General features: G+C 33.5%; 3 protein-coding genes across 15 annotated transcripts; 2 read left to right on the top strand and 1 right to left on the bottom strand.

The window, feature by feature from the left end:
• Positions 1 to 2,700: 2,700 nt before the first annotated feature.
• On the top strand, positions 2,701 to 4,473 carry LOC124183601. Its single transcript, XM_046572279.1, has 2 exons — positions 2,701 to 3,183; positions 3,294 to 4,473. The coding sequence occupies exons 1-2, from the start codon at positions 2,972 to 2,974 to the stop codon at positions 4,402 to 4,404; spliced, it is 1,323 nt and encodes a 440-aa protein (XP_046428235.1). The 5' UTR covers positions 2,701 to 2,971; the 3' UTR covers positions 4,405 to 4,473.
• Positions 4,474 to 4,657: 184 nt separating this feature from the next.
• LOC124183607 lies at positions 4,658 to 6,314 on the bottom strand. 4 transcript variants are annotated; one of them, XM_046572293.1, is made up of 5 exons: positions 5,859 to 6,314; positions 5,591 to 5,782; positions 5,354 to 5,516; positions 5,086 to 5,289; positions 4,658 to 4,918 (listed from the first exon to the last, which is right to left on the bottom strand). In XM_046572293.1, exons 2-5 carry the CDS (start codon positions 5,769 to 5,771, stop codon positions 4,708 to 4,710), a joined length of 759 nt encoding a protein of 252 aa, XP_046428249.1. In that variant the 5' UTR covers positions 5,772 to 5,782; positions 5,859 to 6,314; the 3' UTR covers positions 4,658 to 4,707. The 4 variants fall into 4 exon arrangements, with proteins under 4 accessions (XP_046428249.1, XP_046428247.1, XP_046428248.1 ...); XM_046572291.1 differs by lacking the exon at positions 5,859 to 6,314 and having other exon boundaries at positions 5,591 to 5,852; XM_046572292.1 differs by lacking the exon at positions 5,859 to 6,314 and having other exon boundaries at positions 5,354 to 5,504; positions 5,591 to 5,852.
• On the top strand, positions 6,285 to 18,216 carry LOC124183587 (cohesin subunit SA-1). 10 transcript variants are annotated; one of them, XM_046572241.1, is made up of 20 exons: positions 6,285 to 6,385; positions 6,771 to 6,992; positions 7,152 to 7,327; positions 7,455 to 7,633; positions 7,719 to 7,892; positions 8,000 to 8,204; positions 8,378 to 8,707; positions 8,791 to 9,396; positions 9,522 to 9,864; positions 9,957 to 10,190; positions 10,284 to 10,479; positions 10,562 to 10,748; positions 10,875 to 11,179; positions 11,397 to 11,608; positions 12,198 to 12,364; positions 12,518 to 12,569; positions 16,779 to 16,814; positions 17,014 to 17,196; positions 17,304 to 17,388; positions 17,451 to 18,216. In XM_046572241.1, exons 2-20 carry the CDS (start codon positions 6,799 to 6,801, stop codon positions 17,466 to 17,468), a joined length of 3,882 nt encoding a protein of 1,293 aa, XP_046428197.1. In that variant the 5' UTR covers positions 6,285 to 6,385; positions 6,771 to 6,798; the 3' UTR covers positions 17,469 to 18,216. The 10 variants fall into 10 exon arrangements, with proteins under 10 accessions (XP_046428197.1, XP_046428198.1, XP_046428204.1 ...); XM_046572242.1 differs by having other exon boundaries at positions 6,312 to 6,385; positions 6,754 to 6,992; XM_046572240.1 differs by lacking the exon at positions 6,285 to 6,385 and adding an exon at positions 6,590 to 6,620 and having other exon boundaries at positions 12,521 to 12,569.
• Positions 18,217 to 19,024: the final 808 nt, after the last annotated feature.

Genomic DNA, 19,024 nt, shown 5'->3' with positions numbered 1-19,024 from the left:
TTTCGCATTTTCTTCAGAACGTCCCAAAATGTTTGAAAATTAATTATTTTACATGGGGCCTTTTATCGCATGTGATAAAATGGCAATCACTGTTTGTAATTTTCACCTCTGTTGTCAAACGTTTAATTTTCAACACTTACGCAATCGATCGAAATTGAAATGAATAATCAACAAAAAAAAAATATAGTAACAAATAATGTTGAAAGATTTTTTTTTTTTTTTTAGTCTATTGTTCGATCGTAGCTATTTTGAGACTCAGCATCGTCGAATCATGATTTTGCTACTGGATAAATGTATGTTTGTTTTTTAAATTCTTTTCTTTGCTCTTTTAACAAATACATTACCTGATTTTCAATGCTTCTAATCTGTATCAAACACGTTGATCAATGTTAATTCACTTGAATGTAAAAAAAAATATCTTTATATTCTACTTAAGCTTTATCATTATCAATATACAACCCAAAGAGAATGGTGTTCAAATTTGTATACATTTGCATCCGATTTTTAATTTTTCAGCTTAGCAGTAAACCTATCGCATCTGTATTATTAGCAATTTGACTTTTTCTTTTTTTTTTATTTTATCATTTTCTTTCAAATGACACCATCTTTCGAGATTGGAGTTATGATGTATATACTATTATTACTATCATTATAACTGTAATAATAATAATAATCGATTAATTATTGTTAACCATAACGACATGAGGAATACATTAATAATACATACCCTAATATTAATCGTTGAATAAATGAAATAAAAGATACTATAAATTTATTATTACATCTAATCTGTTCAAATGTAACCATAAGTATGGTATTGTACATTATAATAAGAAAATTCCTGTATATAATATAAGATTACTGTATTATCTGTTTAGAAAAGACGACGAAAACAAAAAGCCCTGTGTATTAAAAAGACACAAACAAAATTAGAAATTTTTTTTTCTCCATTTAAACAAGATACTATAATGTTGATCGAAACAACTGTAGTTGCATAAAACTAACGTGAAAATGTTCTTTTTCTCTAATTCCTTGTTCTTATGCTTTGAAAAATCTGCGCTACTTGGATGTTTTTCCAATTTGACGTGTTGAGATACAGCGCAAATAAAAAGAAATAAGTATAGGTTTTTGAAAATGGCAATGAAAATAAGATTATTGGTTTTTCATTCATTCATGTTATCCTGCAGTTATATACTGTAACTATTCACGAATTCTACGACATGTTCACGAATAATTGGTAGAAATTGGATGCCAAGGAATATTTTGCATCTTATAATTTTACGATATGAATCAAAATATTCCGAAAAATATTCTATACTAACTCTGACTACTCCTTATATATTATAAATCATCTCTGCCATTTTTATTTCTTTAATTAAAAATTTTTTTTTCGGTTATCTACAAACTGACGATGCCATGATTATTAATCAGACCAATAACGATAAACGCATTGTTTAAACTCTGTACGGCACGACTTTTTAGCGGAATGCATGTTTGCTATGGAATAAGTGATTGATATTATACTTATAAAAAATGTTTGAGTCTTACCGCATTAGTCCATTCATAATCAATCGTTCATATCATTTTGCATAGTACAGGTGTTACATATTTATGTTTTAAATTGAAATGTTTTTCAGTTAAAGATATATTAATACGAAAAATAGTTTAAACGTAAACTTTGCACATACGTACACAATTACATATGTTGTTAAGTGTTAAAACTTGAAAAAATATTGTATAACATATACCAATGTTCAGGTACAAAAACTAAAAATGTTACATTTCGTCTGTTACTTAATCCAAGTGCCCGTCTATGACTAAAATTCTAATAATAAAATTGTCAACTCGCATGTAAATGCTCCTATGCTTGATGAGATATTTCTATCTACCCACGTATTCCTTGTTCTTATTATGTTATTAATCAAAAATTGTGTTTCAAATAAGTGTAAGCCTTTGAATAATGCCTATAAGAAACAATAATAATAATAATAACAATAATAATAATATAATTTCGTAAGTCAGTAACTAAAAGAAATTACCTATTTAAAAATTATGTTAACATAATGACGAAAAGTATCATCTAAATATAGGATAGGTTTAACAAAAAGAAAACAACCACACTCTCTGTATAACAACAAACACATGTCTAGGATACATACGTACTAATTTATACATACAAACCTAGTAGATGTGAAAAAAATAATCCGAAACTTGGAAAGTTGAAATATATCATCGATACTAAGTATACAATTAATGGGCGTTTACTTAATCTTGATTTTGACAGAACCTTGCTTTATATTTTGTTGATTCTACAGTACCAGAAATTTTCTTATCAACGTTCCCAAAGCTTGACAAACTGATACGCGACTTGGTAAATTTCGAGAATTGTTCATATAATGTAAGAATAATTATAAAATATAAACAGACTTTGGTACGTACTGTATACTAGTAATAATTAGTTATTGATTGCAAAGCAGTGTATTGTAACATCATCTTATTGCAACAATACACGTATTCAAAAAAAATTCCAAGTCTCGATTTAATAAATTGTCAAATAATGCTCCATTACGATTAGATTTCAATCGTATCTCACGAATTCTATTTTCGTATTTACCGCGTAAACAATATACCGGGGGATCTATTTTGTAATTTCATTTTACACATTTTCCACCATCCAAGCATTCTGATTGGTTTGCTAAGCTTAGTCAACCAATTAAAATTGATCGGAATGCTTGGATGGTGGGAAATGTGAAAAGTGAAATTACAGAATCGTGGATTGTTTGATCTGCCGATAATTAAGAAACCGTGGAAGAAACTAACCGACCAAGTGAATGGTTGAATACCCATATTGTGTTTCCTACGGTTAGGTTAGGTTTAATTTCACCAGATCGCGCAGATTTCTTTTAGAATCAACAATTCGACTACGGCTATTTGTTTATTGTTTTACTTTTGGTAATAATAACAAAGAAAAATGAATGCAAGTAGAATGTTAATAAATTTGGCGAAAAGGTCGTACGGTGCTCAGAAAAGTTGGAAAGTACGTCCGAACCCTGGCATACAGAGGAGAGCGGACATGCTAGAAGACGACATAGAAAAGGATTTGGAATCTTTTAATGAATTCGATCTGGAAGACGCGGAGCCGGATTTTTCACAGGCTCACAAGTCCTATTCTATGCATAAACAGTAGGTCACATTATCTCAGTTGATGTATCGTGTTGTCAATGTTGTGATATTTTTCATAAGTGTTAAAGCTTCGTTCGACTGCAATATTATCACATTTTTTATCTTTACAGAGAAATGGCTGAAGCTAAGGAAAAATTGAAACTGCGCATAGTGGCTAGAAAGTACTTCAAGGAACATGAACCGAACCTTTTAACGTACATTGAAAAGCAGCAAATACGTCACTTGCACGAGAGCGATTCGCTGGTTTATACTCCAGAAAAATTGAGCGAAAGTTTCCCTGCATTACCTCACACTATACGTAAAATTCTCAAAGTTAGATGGCACGCTAGAAATGCAGACAGGGTTTTGAAACATGATCAGCAGGTTATTAACAATTGGCAAAAATTTAAACGAGGAGAATTGCCATTGGAGCCAAGAATCAGACAGCACTTGGAAAAGTTTAAGAATCGAAAAATTACTTTGCCTGACAAAGCGGAGGTGGAACAAAAACTCCTACCACCGCCACCGGAATTCAAAAAACCACAGAGTCAACTATACACTGGAATAATACAGAACTACTTGAAGGAGAAAAAGGGGCATGACGACAATAACGAAGTAGTTTGCCTTTCTGGGAGTGATGAAGTCGACAACGGTTCCGAAAACAATTATGAAAGCAAAGACTTAATGCACGAATACAGCAAAAATTCAGTGGAGAATAACCTCACGTTCAATCCAAACCAAAACCATCACGTAATCAGCCTTAGGGATACTAAATCATCGAAGACAAGGATCAGGAATTCAGACAAGCCTCTTACTTTGGACAAGTTTTTTGAGGAATCTGTGAAAAATATGGGTACCGTACCATCGTTGGAGGACAAGGTCCTGATGGATACATATAAGAAGAAAGTGGAGTTAGAAACTATGAAGAATCAGAAAATGGAAAGCGTCGATCGATCTAGCCTTCAAAATTTTTCTGCATCACCAGAGAGTAAACTGCCGATGGCTGCGGTTGAGAGACGAAATGAGGCAAAGAATGTCGAAGTGCCAGATGATTCCAAGGAAATGGGGCTGCAGACATATGTCAAAGTATGGGAAAAAAAAGTTATTCAGGATGAACATTACAGTGAAGTTATAAAAATTCCAAAGGATAAATACAAGAAAGGAAAACTATACAAAATTCGGGACTGCTTTTATGATGATGATGGAGAATTTTTGTACAGAGTACCCGGACTCAAGGGCTAATTTAAATAAATCTTAAAGGCATCATTTGTTTTTCAGATTAGTTCACGTGGAATAAATCATATAAGCTATTATGACTTGTTATTGTGGTAGTTGTATATAGGTTGTTAGTAATTCCAATTATTTATAATATAAAAGTCGAAATTATAACTGATTACGTGTCATTTGTAAATGTTTTACACCCTTTCTTTTATCAAATATTACCAGAGCCTTACAAGTAGAGAGAATGAAAGGATCTACATGACAAGATTATAAATGCGAGTATGCAAAATATTCTCTATATTTAAATGAATATAAGGCACCAGTTTATGAAGCATGTGACAAAGAATCTGTTGAGGCATTCTCACGTGCCATTTCAATAATTGTTTCAATATTGATAATGTCTCTGTGCTTAAGCATCATTTCAAACAAAAATGGTTGCTGGCTCAGCATTTCACTAGCTGTGGCAATCATGTTGGTCATTAGCCGTTTCATTATATTTATTTTTGTTAATCTCGTTTCCAACTTCTTTTTGTTCCTATAAAGCAAAAGTATTTAAGTAAATTTAAGTTTTCTCAATACAGAAAATTGATCATATTATTCCATAAATGGCCAAATTTTTCCCATACCATTGAATTATTCATGGAAGTTTTTAGAGTTTGATATCGTGGCTCGTTACTCACGTAACGTTCACCGTTTACGAACCTCAATATTTCAGGGTTTGCATCTTGAAGTCTTGCATTTCGAAGAGCCTTTTGAGTTTGTAAAAATTGGCTATGTTCCAATAAGGACTCTTGGCATTCTTTTTTCAGATTTAATTCCTCGTTCAATGCTTCGGTCATTGAAACGTTCAAGGATATCAATTTATCCGAGAGTATGAACAGCCTCGACAGGCACTCCTTTACTTGCCTTTAAAAGTAAAATAAATCAAAAATCTTATCACATTAAATTTTGTTACGATATAAGCAATTACTTCTTGATTTCAGGTGGTGATTTGTCTTTAAGCACAATATCGTTAATGGTACAACTTTGAAGACACACGTTAACCATGGAATTAGCTATTCTCAGATCCCCTACTGCCTGATGTAAATCTTCAAACCCATTGCCAACATCTTGGTTCCCCTCTGTAACAGAATCTGAATAGAAGAATTGTAAGCAATTCTCTTGGAAGATTGGATTCTAAAAATATTACAACGAGCCCAAGACCTACGTGCGTTGTGTTTAGTATTCACCAATATCCAATGAGCCTTTTGTTTTCGTAATATCTGTCGTATATCCTCTATTTTTTCTTCGATTGGCTTAAAATCGTCGGTTGAAACTGCACCGACGTGAAAATTGGAAACAGATTTAGATAAGGCTTGCAAAGCCTGGGTCAATTGTTGGAGTGCCATGATTGTAGAGTCTGTTCGCATAAACAAATTAACTTTTTGAGCCAAACAGTTCTTGCTACATTCTCAACACTCAAAAGTTGCGCTTACCTTCCCCCTTGAAAGCTGTAATTTTATAATACCTTGTTTGCAAATACGAATATAATTTTGGAAAATAAAACCGAAATGTATTATGATACTCGAAATATATTCGCAGTATTAAGCAGCAAAGTTTTAGACCCTCAAATTATATTTTGCCACAGGTGTCACTGATAAGTTTTCAGAGATATAAGCAATATTTCGAGTTCATTTTTGTTGAGGTTAGGTTTCCGGTTAAATGTTTCACAGATTCCCGCCATTTTCATCCGACCATCACACATGCATTTAACAATATCAACCGCACATGAATACGACGAAGAAGCTACAGCTCCAAGTTCATTTTTTTCGATAAAATTTTTCATTAATACAATTAATATTTTGAGTCTGTGTTGTTGAGGTTAGGGCTCCACTCAAATTTTTCACCGAATCCCGCCATTTTCATCCGATCATCACAGATTACAAATGGCTGATTAAACTCATCCTCGATGCTTCGAAGAATACCGTGGTGTGAATAAAAGAGGTTTTCTCTCTATCAAAAGGTGATTAAATTACTTTTTTTACGTTACAATCATTGATACATTAAACAATATAGACTGCACTTCAATTCGATCCGAGAATCTACGATTTCTAACTAACATCCTTTGCCCCTCCGCAACGACGCCACTCACGCATCGCTATTGACGTTTATCGTTTCACATATATACTTTCCTCATAACCGCAATCGCAAGAATCCCTTCGTGGTCCTTTCTATAAATGCACTCCAAGAATTCACATGCGAGTATCTAATCATAGTAATTGTTGGAACGATCTCTGTGCGCTTCTCCTTAAAGAGTAGTGTTCATCTGCTTGACAAATTTGCGGGTTACAGCAACCTAGTGATCTCTACTAAAATTTTGATTCTAAACAGGATTTGAAAAATTTTAGGAACCATCGGTCGACAACAGACGGCAGGATGATGCACAGGCGGGGGGGAAAGCGGATTCGGATGGATGATCCCGTCCCTCCGGAGTACGAGGCTCCCATGACCCCCATGACTCCGATGACCCCAATGACACCTTTGCACGAAACTGCCAGTAATGAACTTCAGGAATCTTATTCATCGTATGCGTCATACCAAGCGCCACAAACTCCTATACATAATCCCACGTTAGTATTTACATAGTGAAGGTGATATTTCAATTATTGTTCAACTTCTGTATGAATAGTTTACGTCCAATCATGCCTGTGTCTGCGTTCGTAATCAGATTGTACTAGGTTTTTTCTTCTCTTGTAATACTGCAACTCTAAAAATTTTCTACATTTTAGCCCTGAACATTACTCGCCGGACAGCTACAGCTCACCAGGTACCTCACATCAACAGCAACAACAGTATGTGGAACAAACGACTAGTTTTGAACCAGCTGCACAGTTTGAGCAACCAATGACACCTCTGGCACCAGCTAACATGAGGATCACAAGGAATACACGCGCCAGATTACGTGGTACATGTTTCCTAATTTTTCTTGATTTTAATCTGAATGCATTGTGAATTTTCCCTTGTGTGATCCTAATTACTGATTTTTATTAACATTAATCCTATTTGTTTCCTTGGTCATTTTTCTTTTAAAGGTAGCACAGTTCAACAGCCAAAATATAAAGAAATTGATACGGACTTTATACCCACTGTCGTCCCTAGAGGTCGTGGTGGAGGTGGACGAGGTCGTGGTCGACGGGTTCCACATTCTAACAATCTTGAAGACGAAGCCAGTCTTTACTACATTATCAAAAACAATCGTTCTTCCCTTACCGTAAGTTGCATACCAATAGATTGAAATGTAATTTTATTAAATGTCCAGAACATGTTTACCCATAAATAAATATTAATGTCCACAGACTATAGTTGACGACTGGATTGAGAAGTACAAAATCGATAGAGGAAATGCCCTCCTCATGCTTATGCAATTTTTTATTAATGCGAGTGGCTGCAAAGGACGTATTACATCCGAAATGCAGACTACTATGGAGCATGTAGCTATAATTCGTAAGATGACGGAAGAATTTGATGAGGTACCTCGTTGTTTTATGTCCAATATACAAATTGAATTGAAAATGATCATCGAGTGTGAATCTTGACCGATTGTTTTAATATTTACACTTTTTTTTTAACGCCGTAGGAAAGTGGAGAGTATCCATTGATCTTGCCTGGACAGCAATGGAAGAAGTTCCGATCAAATTTTTGTGAATTTGTTCAAATTCTGGTTCGCCAATGCCAATATTCCATAATCTACGACCAATTCCTTATGGACAATGTTATTTCTTTGCTTACTGGGTTGTCAGATTCCCAAGTCAGAGCTTTCAGACACACTGCAACCTTAGCTGGTAAATCAACAATACAAACTAAGCATTTGAGAAAAAGTGAAAATTTCTGACTAAAAAACTAACTAACAATTGAATTCAATTCAATAAGAATGGATTTCATAATTTATCGGAATTCAAAAATCGTATCTTAATCGTCAACTGGGAAACCACTTTACATATCAAATTTCTTGCAGCAATGAAGCTCATGACTGCCCTTGTAGACGTTGCTCTAACTGTATCGATAAATCTCGACAATACACAGCGTCAGTATGAAGCCGAAAGGCAGAAGGCAAGAGAAAAGCGAGCAGCTGACAGATTGGAGTCACTAATGGCGAAAAGAAAGGAACTTGAAGAAAACATGGATGAGATTAAGAACATGCTGACATACATGTTTAAGTCTGTGTTCGTTCATCGTTACCGAGATACTTTACCAGAGATTCGAGCGCATTGTATGGCTGAAATTGGTGTATGGATGAAAAAATTTCACCAGAACTTTCTTGATGATTCGTATTTGAAATACATAGGTATGAATAAAAACAATGAATATGCGAAATAACTTTCAATGTAATTCAAATGTGTAACCATGTTCTCTCAATTCACCTCATAGGATGGACGCTACACGATAAAGTTGGCGAAGTTAGACTCAAGTGTTTGCAAGCGTTGCAGCCGTTGTATGCCTCGGAAGAATTGAAACTCAAACTGGAGCTATTTACTAGCAAATTCAAGGATCGAATTGTTGCAATGACGTTGGACAAAGAGTACGATGTTGCGGTCCAAGCAGTGAAGCTTGTTATATCTATATTGAAACATCACAGAGAAATATTGACAGACAAGGACTGTGAGCATGTCTATGAGCTGGTTTACTCATCGCATAGAGCTGTCGCGCAGGCTGCTGGAGAATTCCTCAACGAACGACTCTTTGTACCAGACGAAGAAGCAGTCGCAGGTGTAAAGACGAAACGGGGTAAAAAAAGACTTCCAAACACACCCCTAATCAGAGATCTCGTTCTATTTTTCATTGAATCTGAGCTCCACGAACATGGCGCGTATCTAGTCGACTCGTTGATCGAGACTAACCAAATGATGAAAGACTGGGAATGCATGACTGATTTATTGCTTGAGGAAGCAGGACCGGAGGAAGAAGCACTTGATAATCAGAAAGAAACTTCTCTGATCGAATTGATGGTTTGTTGCATAAAACAAGCTGCCACAGGTGAGTTTTTTCTTGTTTATTTATTGTATGATGATTGTTTTCAGAACTAACTTAAATCAAAAGTTACAAGGAATACCAACATCGATATCGAAAGGTCGAGCAATTGTATTATGATTTCGTTTTAGGTGAAGCACCGGTTGGCAGGGGTCCAACGCGTAAGAATATGTCCGCAAAAGAATTGAAACAGGTTCAAGATGACAAGCAACGACTTACGGAACACTTTATTCAGACTTTACCTTTGCTCTTGGATAAATATAGAGCCGACCCAGAAAAATTAGCAAATTTACTTGCGATACCTCAATACTTTGATCTCGACATATACACTAAATCAAGACAGGAGCAAAACCTTGAGTCACTATTGAAAAAAATTCACACCATTGTTGAGAAAATAAATGACACCGAAGTGTTGGACACAGCAGCCAAAACTTTGGAACATATGTGCATCGAGCGTCATGCAATATACACTAGGTACAAATAAGTGACATTTGATGCTAACGTATGCGCGTATCACTTCTTTCTAGTGTTGACCGAATAATTTCATCAATTCTCGAATTTTCAAGCTGTGACCTGGCCCGATCAACCTTGATCGACATGATAGTGAACAAATATAAAGAGGCTATCGACGAATACAGATCATTGATAGAGGGAGGAGACGTTCCAAATGAAGATGAAATATTTGAGACTATTCAATCCCTCAAAAAAGTAGCGATATTCTACAGTTGTCATAATATGAATCCATGGGGGATTTGGGACTCATTGTACAAAGATATTGAAGGTGCAAGGGATCCTGCAAGGTACTTGTCACATTTACATTCAATTTACTGCCGCATTTTTGATCAGGCACATGAGGCATTACTTTGACGTCAATCCAATCAATTGTATTATAGGTGTTTACCGCACGAAGCAGTAAAATATTGTATCAGTGCTTGCTTTTTCGCAATTTTGTGGGGACAAAATCATCTATTAGAAGCAGTTGACTCGGGAAGCAAACGAGGGGAAGACGAATGCTGCGAATTGAAAAAACGTTTACACATTCTGATGGATCAAATGTGTTATTTGGTTGGGGGCGATGGCAATGCAGTGGTAATTAAACTTTGCATGAATTATTAGGAAATACATTGTGGTAATTTGTTTGTTCACTTTCTGTCAGTCATCAATTTTACAGGTTGTACCCCCAATTCTGAGAGAAGAAGCTTACAATTCAATTTGCGACTTGTTGGTTATGTTTTGTAACCAATTGAGCACGCATCATAATCCTTTGATGCATCATTTGGTTTATGAAACTGATCAGAATATGCAGAACATGTTGAATAAATTCATACAAGAGTATGTTTTCTGTGAGGAGGAGGATGGTTAGTATTTGAAGCATTTCGATAGTTAAACTTCGTCATTAATACATCGATTACAAACGCATTTCGAATATTTATAATGGGTGTAATTTTTATAATTCATTTCCGAATGATTCAACTCAATTTAAGATGAACACGACGAACACTCAAAGATTGAAGAATTACATAAAAGGAGAAATTTCTTGGCTGGATACTGTAAACTGATCGTTTATAATATGATGCCCACAAAAGCTGCTGCTGACGTTTTTAAGCATTATGTCAAGTACTACAATGATTATGGTGATATAATAAAAACTACTCTCGGCAAGGCAAGGGATATAAATAAAACAAATTGTGCTCTAACAATGCAGCACAGTTTGAACATTCTCTACAATGAAATAGTCGCAGAAAAAGGAAAAGTAAGCAGAAACAGCGAAGAGTTTACTGCTATAAAGGTAAACTAATGAAAATATCTACCTCTTAATAAATAAGATTTACGTTATTTTTCAGCCATATATCCATATCCATAAATTCCATCAAGTAACACTGAAATCTTCGATACCTGCTTAAGTTAAATAATCGTTACTCTGCAAAGTTAAATAATCGTTACTCTGCAGAGTTTTTTTTCTCAAAATCTTTGTCACTTTACTGATTTGAATCTACGGTTTTCAGGAATTAGCTAAGCGGTTTGCCTTGTCTTTTGGCTTGGATGCAGTGAAAAACCGTGATGCAATTGCAGCTCTACACAGAGCGGGTGTTTTATTTGCTATAACACCTCCAGACGGAATAGAATTGGACCCAACTGGACCTCCTCCCAATCTGGCTTTCTTAGAAATATTGTCCGAATTTACAAATAAACTTCTGAAGCAAGACAAACGCGTTGTGTAAGTATAATGTGTGGCATGATACACGTTTTATTTTTGACTTTAGTTTGAATTTATACGTCCACGATAGAAACATCTGCTATAGTGTATCGATAACCCTGACGTTTCAATTTCGTAAAACAATTTCCTTCAAGAAATCTGATTCACTATGCATGCCTATAATACCTAGATGAAGTCTAAATTATCCTATGCCTCTACGATATGGTCGCTTTGTCACCAAATTTACTAAAATCAAATTCCATCTATTCAACACCATTTTCTCAGGCTTCATTCACCCATGCAGTTCTGCGACCGTAATTATGATAATTTAACAAAAGTCTTCAATGATCTGTTCACTGAAATCTTTCACTGAATTCAAGTCCTGATTTTCCTTTTCAATTTTAAAGGAATTTTAGAATTTCATGCTTTAGAACTATGTTGATTCTGTAGATCTTACAACTCATGTATACTTGCATGCACCAAATAGAACTTTGCGATTCAATTTTATCACCTCTTCTGTCAATCTCTCTTTTCCATGTACTTACTAAGTTTATAAATAAATAAACAAATAAATAAAACAGGTAAATATAAGCAGTATATGAATCTCTAGGTTGAACTTTCTCGACAAGCGATTACAAGCTGGCATGCCATCATCGAGAGGAGAGGATTGGCAACCATTGTTATTGTACAGAAATAGCTTATTACATGGTGAAACTGATCAAGTTCCAGTCACAAGTAAACGTGCCTACACAAGACGCAAGAAAGATCTCCTCGCTGGTGAGTGTTAGGAAATTCCTCAGCATGTTTGTTTAACATTGCGTAATTATGATTCATATCTACGTTAACAATAATCAGATTTATTATGATTTTGAATATTATTAGTATCCTGACAATTTAGTATGTACACTAACGTCTCTATTTTGTTTTCAGAAGAAGAGGAAGCTGACGAGGCTGACGACAATTCCGACCACGAGTTCATGGGGTGAGTCGGGTGTTTTTTTTTCACATAAATTTTTATCAATATTTAATAAATGTGGTATATAGGTGCCATCATCTAACATTGAGATGTTTTTGATGTAAAGTGTACTAGTAATATTTATAGATTTTCCTGTTTTATTTTTCATACGAAACGTAATATGTAAAAAACAATTTAAATGATGATAAAAGAAGTATACAGTTTACAATCTACACACTTTGTGCAGTTTTGAATTATCAAAGAAACTTTACAGTATTCAGATAATTTAAGTATTCAAATAATTATCGGAAGCAAAATTTTTTGAAACGATTGACACTGCACAGAGCAAATTTTATAAAGAAACAAGCTACTCGTGGCCGTAGTAAGCTGGAGGAATTAATTATATAAGATCTAGTAATGAATTTATGTTTACTTTGGGTTTATTTTTATGTAAACGAAGGTTATACGTAAGATGTATAAGTCAAAGAAAATTTATACCAGACGGATTTCTCATTTGAACAACTTTCCAATTCTTGTCTTTGGTACACGATATTTTGTACTACAATCGTCAATGATGCACTTATTTATATTTCACATTGGCATCAGGCTTTGAGTACTTATGAAACTTTTTGCTCAATTAGCTTCTTTCTGAATAAACTTTACGTCTCCATTAATATGCACCTGTGATCCGTCAGGGGCGACAATTGAAATTCCAAATTCTAGATGATAAATTTAGAAATGCAGTTATAAAAGACAATAATGCACTTCTAGATTGTCTGTGTAGTAAATTAAAAAAAAAAGTTTATCAAGTGCTTGGAAGATTTTTGGATATATTCATTAAAATTCTGGGTTGGATGAAACTTTTATTAAATGAACTATAGTATTCACAAGGAAGGATTTCATACTCTATTGTAATTTTTAAAGAAGTTTAACCGATATTATCTTTTTCTTGGCGGAATTTCATCGGACAGAAATGCATTAAAGGCATCGTAGTTTTCACTTTAAACGATTCACCGTATTACCAAATATCGCTGACAATTTGTACAAGATATCTCATTTTATATGCATTTCAATGTCGTTAGAAAATTGTTTGTCCTTATCGTAATAAGACCGTTTGCAGAGACATTAAAATTCAGAAAAAGGTTAATTGTTCGGATATAGTAACAATAAGAAAACAGATTTTTAGGTGCATTGCTCAGAGTGTCGACACAGTTATACTGTTTCAATTTTTGCGACATCTTCTCTGCTATGATTTTAAGTTCCTTACAAAAATGTTATCGAAACAATGAATCGTCTCGAATCAAGCATCAAAGATCGTTCGTGAAGTCTGACTTAACTTTGAGCTTAATTTATTGTTACTTCCTGTAACACCGACATTTTCTTTCTACCATTTCACTTGAATTACAATGCTATTCAGCTATAGCAACTATCGCTTTATAACTAATGTTTAGTTTCTGTATCCTCACATCGTATTGCCTCGTACCTACATCCTTTGCTTGCAGTAGAATCATTACTTTCATTCAAATAAACTTGAATGGCATTGTCACCGGTCACTGGTCATCAGTCACATAAACAGGGTAAAATTAATCAATAAATCAATGTAACGTTTACTTATTTATTTTCTGTTACAGTATGCTACCGCCGTAGATTCTGTAGATTAGTTTTCAAAGATTACTTATTAGTATTTAGGTATTCAATAAAAGTAACGAGGAGCTTTCAAAATGCGTGAAATAATTTTACAATCCTTCTGGTCGTACACTTCAGATTGAAACCATGCAGAACTCGTGATATGATCTGATAAGCAGAAAAAGTTTGTTCGAAAACTTCACACATCTCCATAATTATTTTTCATTAAATCTTCATCATTTCAATTCCTTTTTACAAATTTTTAATATGGTGAAATTAAACTCAGGGGAAATGTAATCACGCAGTTGTAAATTCGGAAATAATACCTTGTTCTTCATGGTCTTATTTATAACACAACTGCTGTAAATGAGTAATTCTCTTCATATTTGGCCAATTTTCGAACTTGAATCGTATTTTTTAACAGTTAACCCAAAATTGGCGACGCAAAAGAAAGGAGAAAGAGAAAGAGAAAGAGAAAGAGAAAGAGAAAGAGAAAGAGAAAGAAAAAGAAAGGGAGACAGAGAGAGAAAGAGTAAATATGAAATTTTTCCTGAAGTCTAGGAATTTCAAAAGTTGCAGCTTCAAACTATGTACTGCAGGAAATTTCTTCTTCACTTTTTGATTAATATTAATTTTTTTTTTTTCATTAATAGAAATTGACGTGCGCCTGGTAAAATATCTGAATGCATACATGGATAAATAACTAAAAATACAGTGATTGCAGCTAAAGCATGCGACTGCTTAAATATATGTTTATCTATTTGTTTCATGTATTTTTTTCCGATAATTTTTAGAATTTCAGGTGACGCTTCAACAACATACCATTCCTGAATGCGTTTTCAATATTATGTTGCATGAGTAGTTACTCGACACATAGCTTATTGCTATTGACAACTCAAAGATATAGGTATATTATACAAATTTGACACAGCCTATTGTCTTTTTTTTCCTTAATTTTTTTCTATGTATTACATGCAAGACACCATCGTCAGTGATGTACTCAATCAGACACAAGAATAAAAGTGGTCTTAAATTTTAATCGATTTCTAAATTGTATAAAATATACGTCAAGTAAAGTAAGTCAGCTCATGTAATACAAATGAAGAAAAGGAAGAAAAAATCAATAAATTTTCGTGATAATTTATAAGAACATGGTGATAGAGAACAATATTATGACAAATAAAATTTGAGAAATAAAAATAAATAAAAACCAGTATTTTTTGAAAAGAGTTGAAAAGAAAAAGAAGTAATGGAGAAATATTAATAATTCTGTATAAAGAAGTATGTGTATTTCTTTGGAGTTAAGTAATGAGTAATAAATTAAAATTAGTTTTAAACATTTGTACCCTGTTTATAAATCACAATACAAATTGGTATTCAATACAAAAGATATTGTATAATGACGCTATACTATATTAATTGAAATAAAAGCCTAAATCCTGCCGTTCCTTGATCCTATTTTTTACATATGAAACATTCCGCTCTAAGTCGACATACTTCTGACCCTCACCATATGCGATTTTATTTATTTTGAAGTATGTTGTGGAGTGTACAAAAAAAAAAATATCTTTCATCGGGTTTTAGATTTTTTTGGACCACGGATTTGATTTTTACTCTTCCCTCAAACACAAATCCGAATTTCGAATAAATAGCCCTGATCGATTGGGTTAAAATTTTTCTCACAAATTCTTTGTCAAAAAATGAAAATTTTGAGACCAAGATTGAAGTGGGGAAGTTTTTTGTTTAAAAGTTATAAGCGAAACAATTAAATAAAAATTGAAAAAAATCGAATTAAATATAAATTTCAAAATGATTGGCTTCCATCTTGGCCTTAAAATTGTCGTTTTTTAACAAAGAATCCATGAGAAACGATTTAAAGCCAATCGATTAGGGCTATTAAATCCGGGCTTTGTGTTTTCGGGAAGAGTAAAAATCAAATTCGTGGTCCAAAAAAATTTAAAACCCGATGAAAGATGTTTTTTTTTGTACACTCGACAGCATACTTCAAAATAAATAAAATCGCGGATGGTGAGGGTCGTACGTAGCTCGATTTGATGTGGAATGCCTCATATATAAACTTCAAAATTTTCAAAATTATTCGCAGTGCGAAAGTAAGAAAACTTCTTCAGGTTTGATTAACTTTTCGGAAATTTCGGTTAGGAAATGTGACAGAATTAACCCATCAGGATGACAAATTTCATTACTGAATCACATTTCCAATATATGCTATTTATAAAATTTTGAGAATCCAAATTTTCAAAACATGATGTTCTCTATTGCCAGTATCATTTACTACACTTTATACAATATAGTTAACAATTGCCCTTTTTTCTTCATTTGGGTTAATTCTGTAGAATTTACGTTTCCGCATAATTATTAGTTACTACGCTTTCTCAAGTAAGTAAATGGTATTTTCTTGCGCCTTTGGAATGTGACTGAAAACTTGACCATATTTTAAACATTAGCCCGCGGAACATATCTGTACATACGTACCAAATAAAAACTTGGAACGATTTGAATATATCTAAACATGTCCAAAATTAAAAATACTCTCTACTCAGTACTTACAAGGTCAGAATACATCACATCAATAAAATATTTTTATTACAGCAAATTCAAGAAGAAACGTGGCCCTCGGAAGAATCAGTGAGTATTCTGAATTATTTGTTGCTATTGTTTCTTCAAATTTTACATTCTTGGGAATGACAAATCAAATTGCATCAGTTTTTATTTTTTCAAGTTCGTGTTTCCGATGTTTCTAATTCAATGTATTTCCTAGTTTTAAGTAATCAGAAGGGGTTCCGAATAGTTGTGATATTATCAAATTTTTCTTGCAATGTTTCAGGCTATCAGTGAACAAGACATCGATGCCGAAATCGATCAGATCATCAACTCTTTACGATAGTAGCAACGAATCACCAGCGCAGCCAATGTCTCCTTCGTGTGGACTCAACATAGACGACGTGTCGAGTATTCCATCGCACGAAATTGATGGAAGACTAAAGTCACTCCAAATCCAGTCTAAGTCGTACGTTTTTTTCTACTCAATTATGAACGATGAAATATAATTCGAAAAATCTAATAGAAATTAATTATACGTCTTTGTTTTATGAAACTCATCACTTTTTGTTACAGAAGACGTAGCGTAGACATATCAGGGCCAAGAGAATTACGCAGAACTGCAAGAAACTCCGGAAGATATATCGAAGGGCAATATATGGTTAGTATTTTCGAAAATTGTTAAAACTTTTGAAGTTATATATGTAACGTTTGTTTTTATAGGAATCTGATTCCGAATGAGCTTCTATCAGGAAAGCAAGAATATCAGATATAAGCTCTGCAGTTTTAAACAGATGCATATATTTTTTCATAATTGCGTTGTAGCTGATCGTCATCTAAGAGATGTGATGATGGGGCCAAATAGCGCAATAATAATTATATTAATGTTAATCAAAATAATTCATTGTTGATTTCGCCATGTTTTATACCGTAAGTTAAAATTTTCGTTGAAGAAAGTTTTACTAGGAATGAAAAAAAATTTCTTTTTTATTTGTTCATTATTCACAAAGAATTTTTTATTAATATAATATTATAGTAAAATCTGTGATCTCGGTAGTCTCTGTGTTATTAAAATTAAGAAACAATGAAGCTAATGCGGCGAATAATATATGAAACACAGAGTCGTCGTTTTCAATGAAAATAATTTGGTTTCCGCATAGTGTAAGATACATTATGTACGTTTTTACTCATCTGATTTCATCAAATTCGTGTTTGAAAATTTGATACTCAAAGAATATTTTTAATTTCGTTAATATCCTGGATAATTTTAACTGTACAAATGCAGAAATTTATTGTTACAGTTATTGGCCCAGCTAGTTTTCGAATCTATTTGAAATTTCATTTTTTCATTTCTTGGTCGTAGTGTAGTATGACAACTCTGGGTCGTTTTTGTTCTACCTTCTTCTTATTTTTATTTAAAATAAAATAAAATGGATACACAAAAAACTGATTAAACGAATAAATAAATATTGATATTTTATACCCAGAATTGATCAATCATTTATGGCGAACATTAATTCAAGAAACTGAAAAAATGCTGGAAATTTGTCTGCTTCAGGTAAGTAAGGTATTAGTTAAATAATTTTTTAATTAAAGAATGATATTTAAATTTTCAAAACTGCAAATTATCGGCATTTGGACAGGAGGTCGAATAGGCTTATTCGACGCTGTAGAATTGCGAGTAAAAAAATATATTTCAATCAGCATCAATTATCTACTGAGGATTATTAAATTGAATATTCTGTTCTATTAAACAGAAAAACAATGCGAAAAAGATTCTTTAATCACTAGAAAATTCGCCTCCAATAACGCCGTGGTGTTTCTCGGAATCGAAAGGCGTTAAGTCGTCGCTCAAAAGGCGCATGTACTTGAAAATTTCGTTATTTGCTCAGCACATTATAGGCAGCGTCTTATTTTATTATAAAGAGCGTGAGAAGCGCAGTCGATTGACCATGTGATTCAAGGACACGCAAAAACGTGTGGCTGATTACTTTCTAATAAAGTACTGTAAAAATTTGGATTTGTCACAAAATTCGGTAGAAACACAATCCACATTCGCATTTTGATCAATCCGACACTTTGCGATATGGATTGTTATTCGCAGATGCGAAATAAAGGCCGGGTACGAGATTGGATGAAGAGAATTGATACAAGTATCAAATTGTACAGGAAATTAGTGAATATGTACAAAATCATTTGACTCACCAGTTGATGTGGTAGCTTATCATTTTTCTAACATTGAAATCACGCTTGTTGCCTGAAACGCTGATATCTATTTGCACTGAATAAGAAACACA

The sequence above is a fragment of the Neodiprion fabricii genome, chromosome 5 (assembly GCF_021155785.1).
Source record: "Neodiprion fabricii isolate iyNeoFabr1 chromosome 5, iyNeoFabr1.1, whole genome shotgun sequence".
NCBI lineage: Eukaryota > Metazoa > Arthropoda > Insecta > Hymenoptera > Diprionidae > Neodiprion > Neodiprion fabricii.
This window is presented reverse-complemented; position numbering and strand designations above follow the sequence as displayed.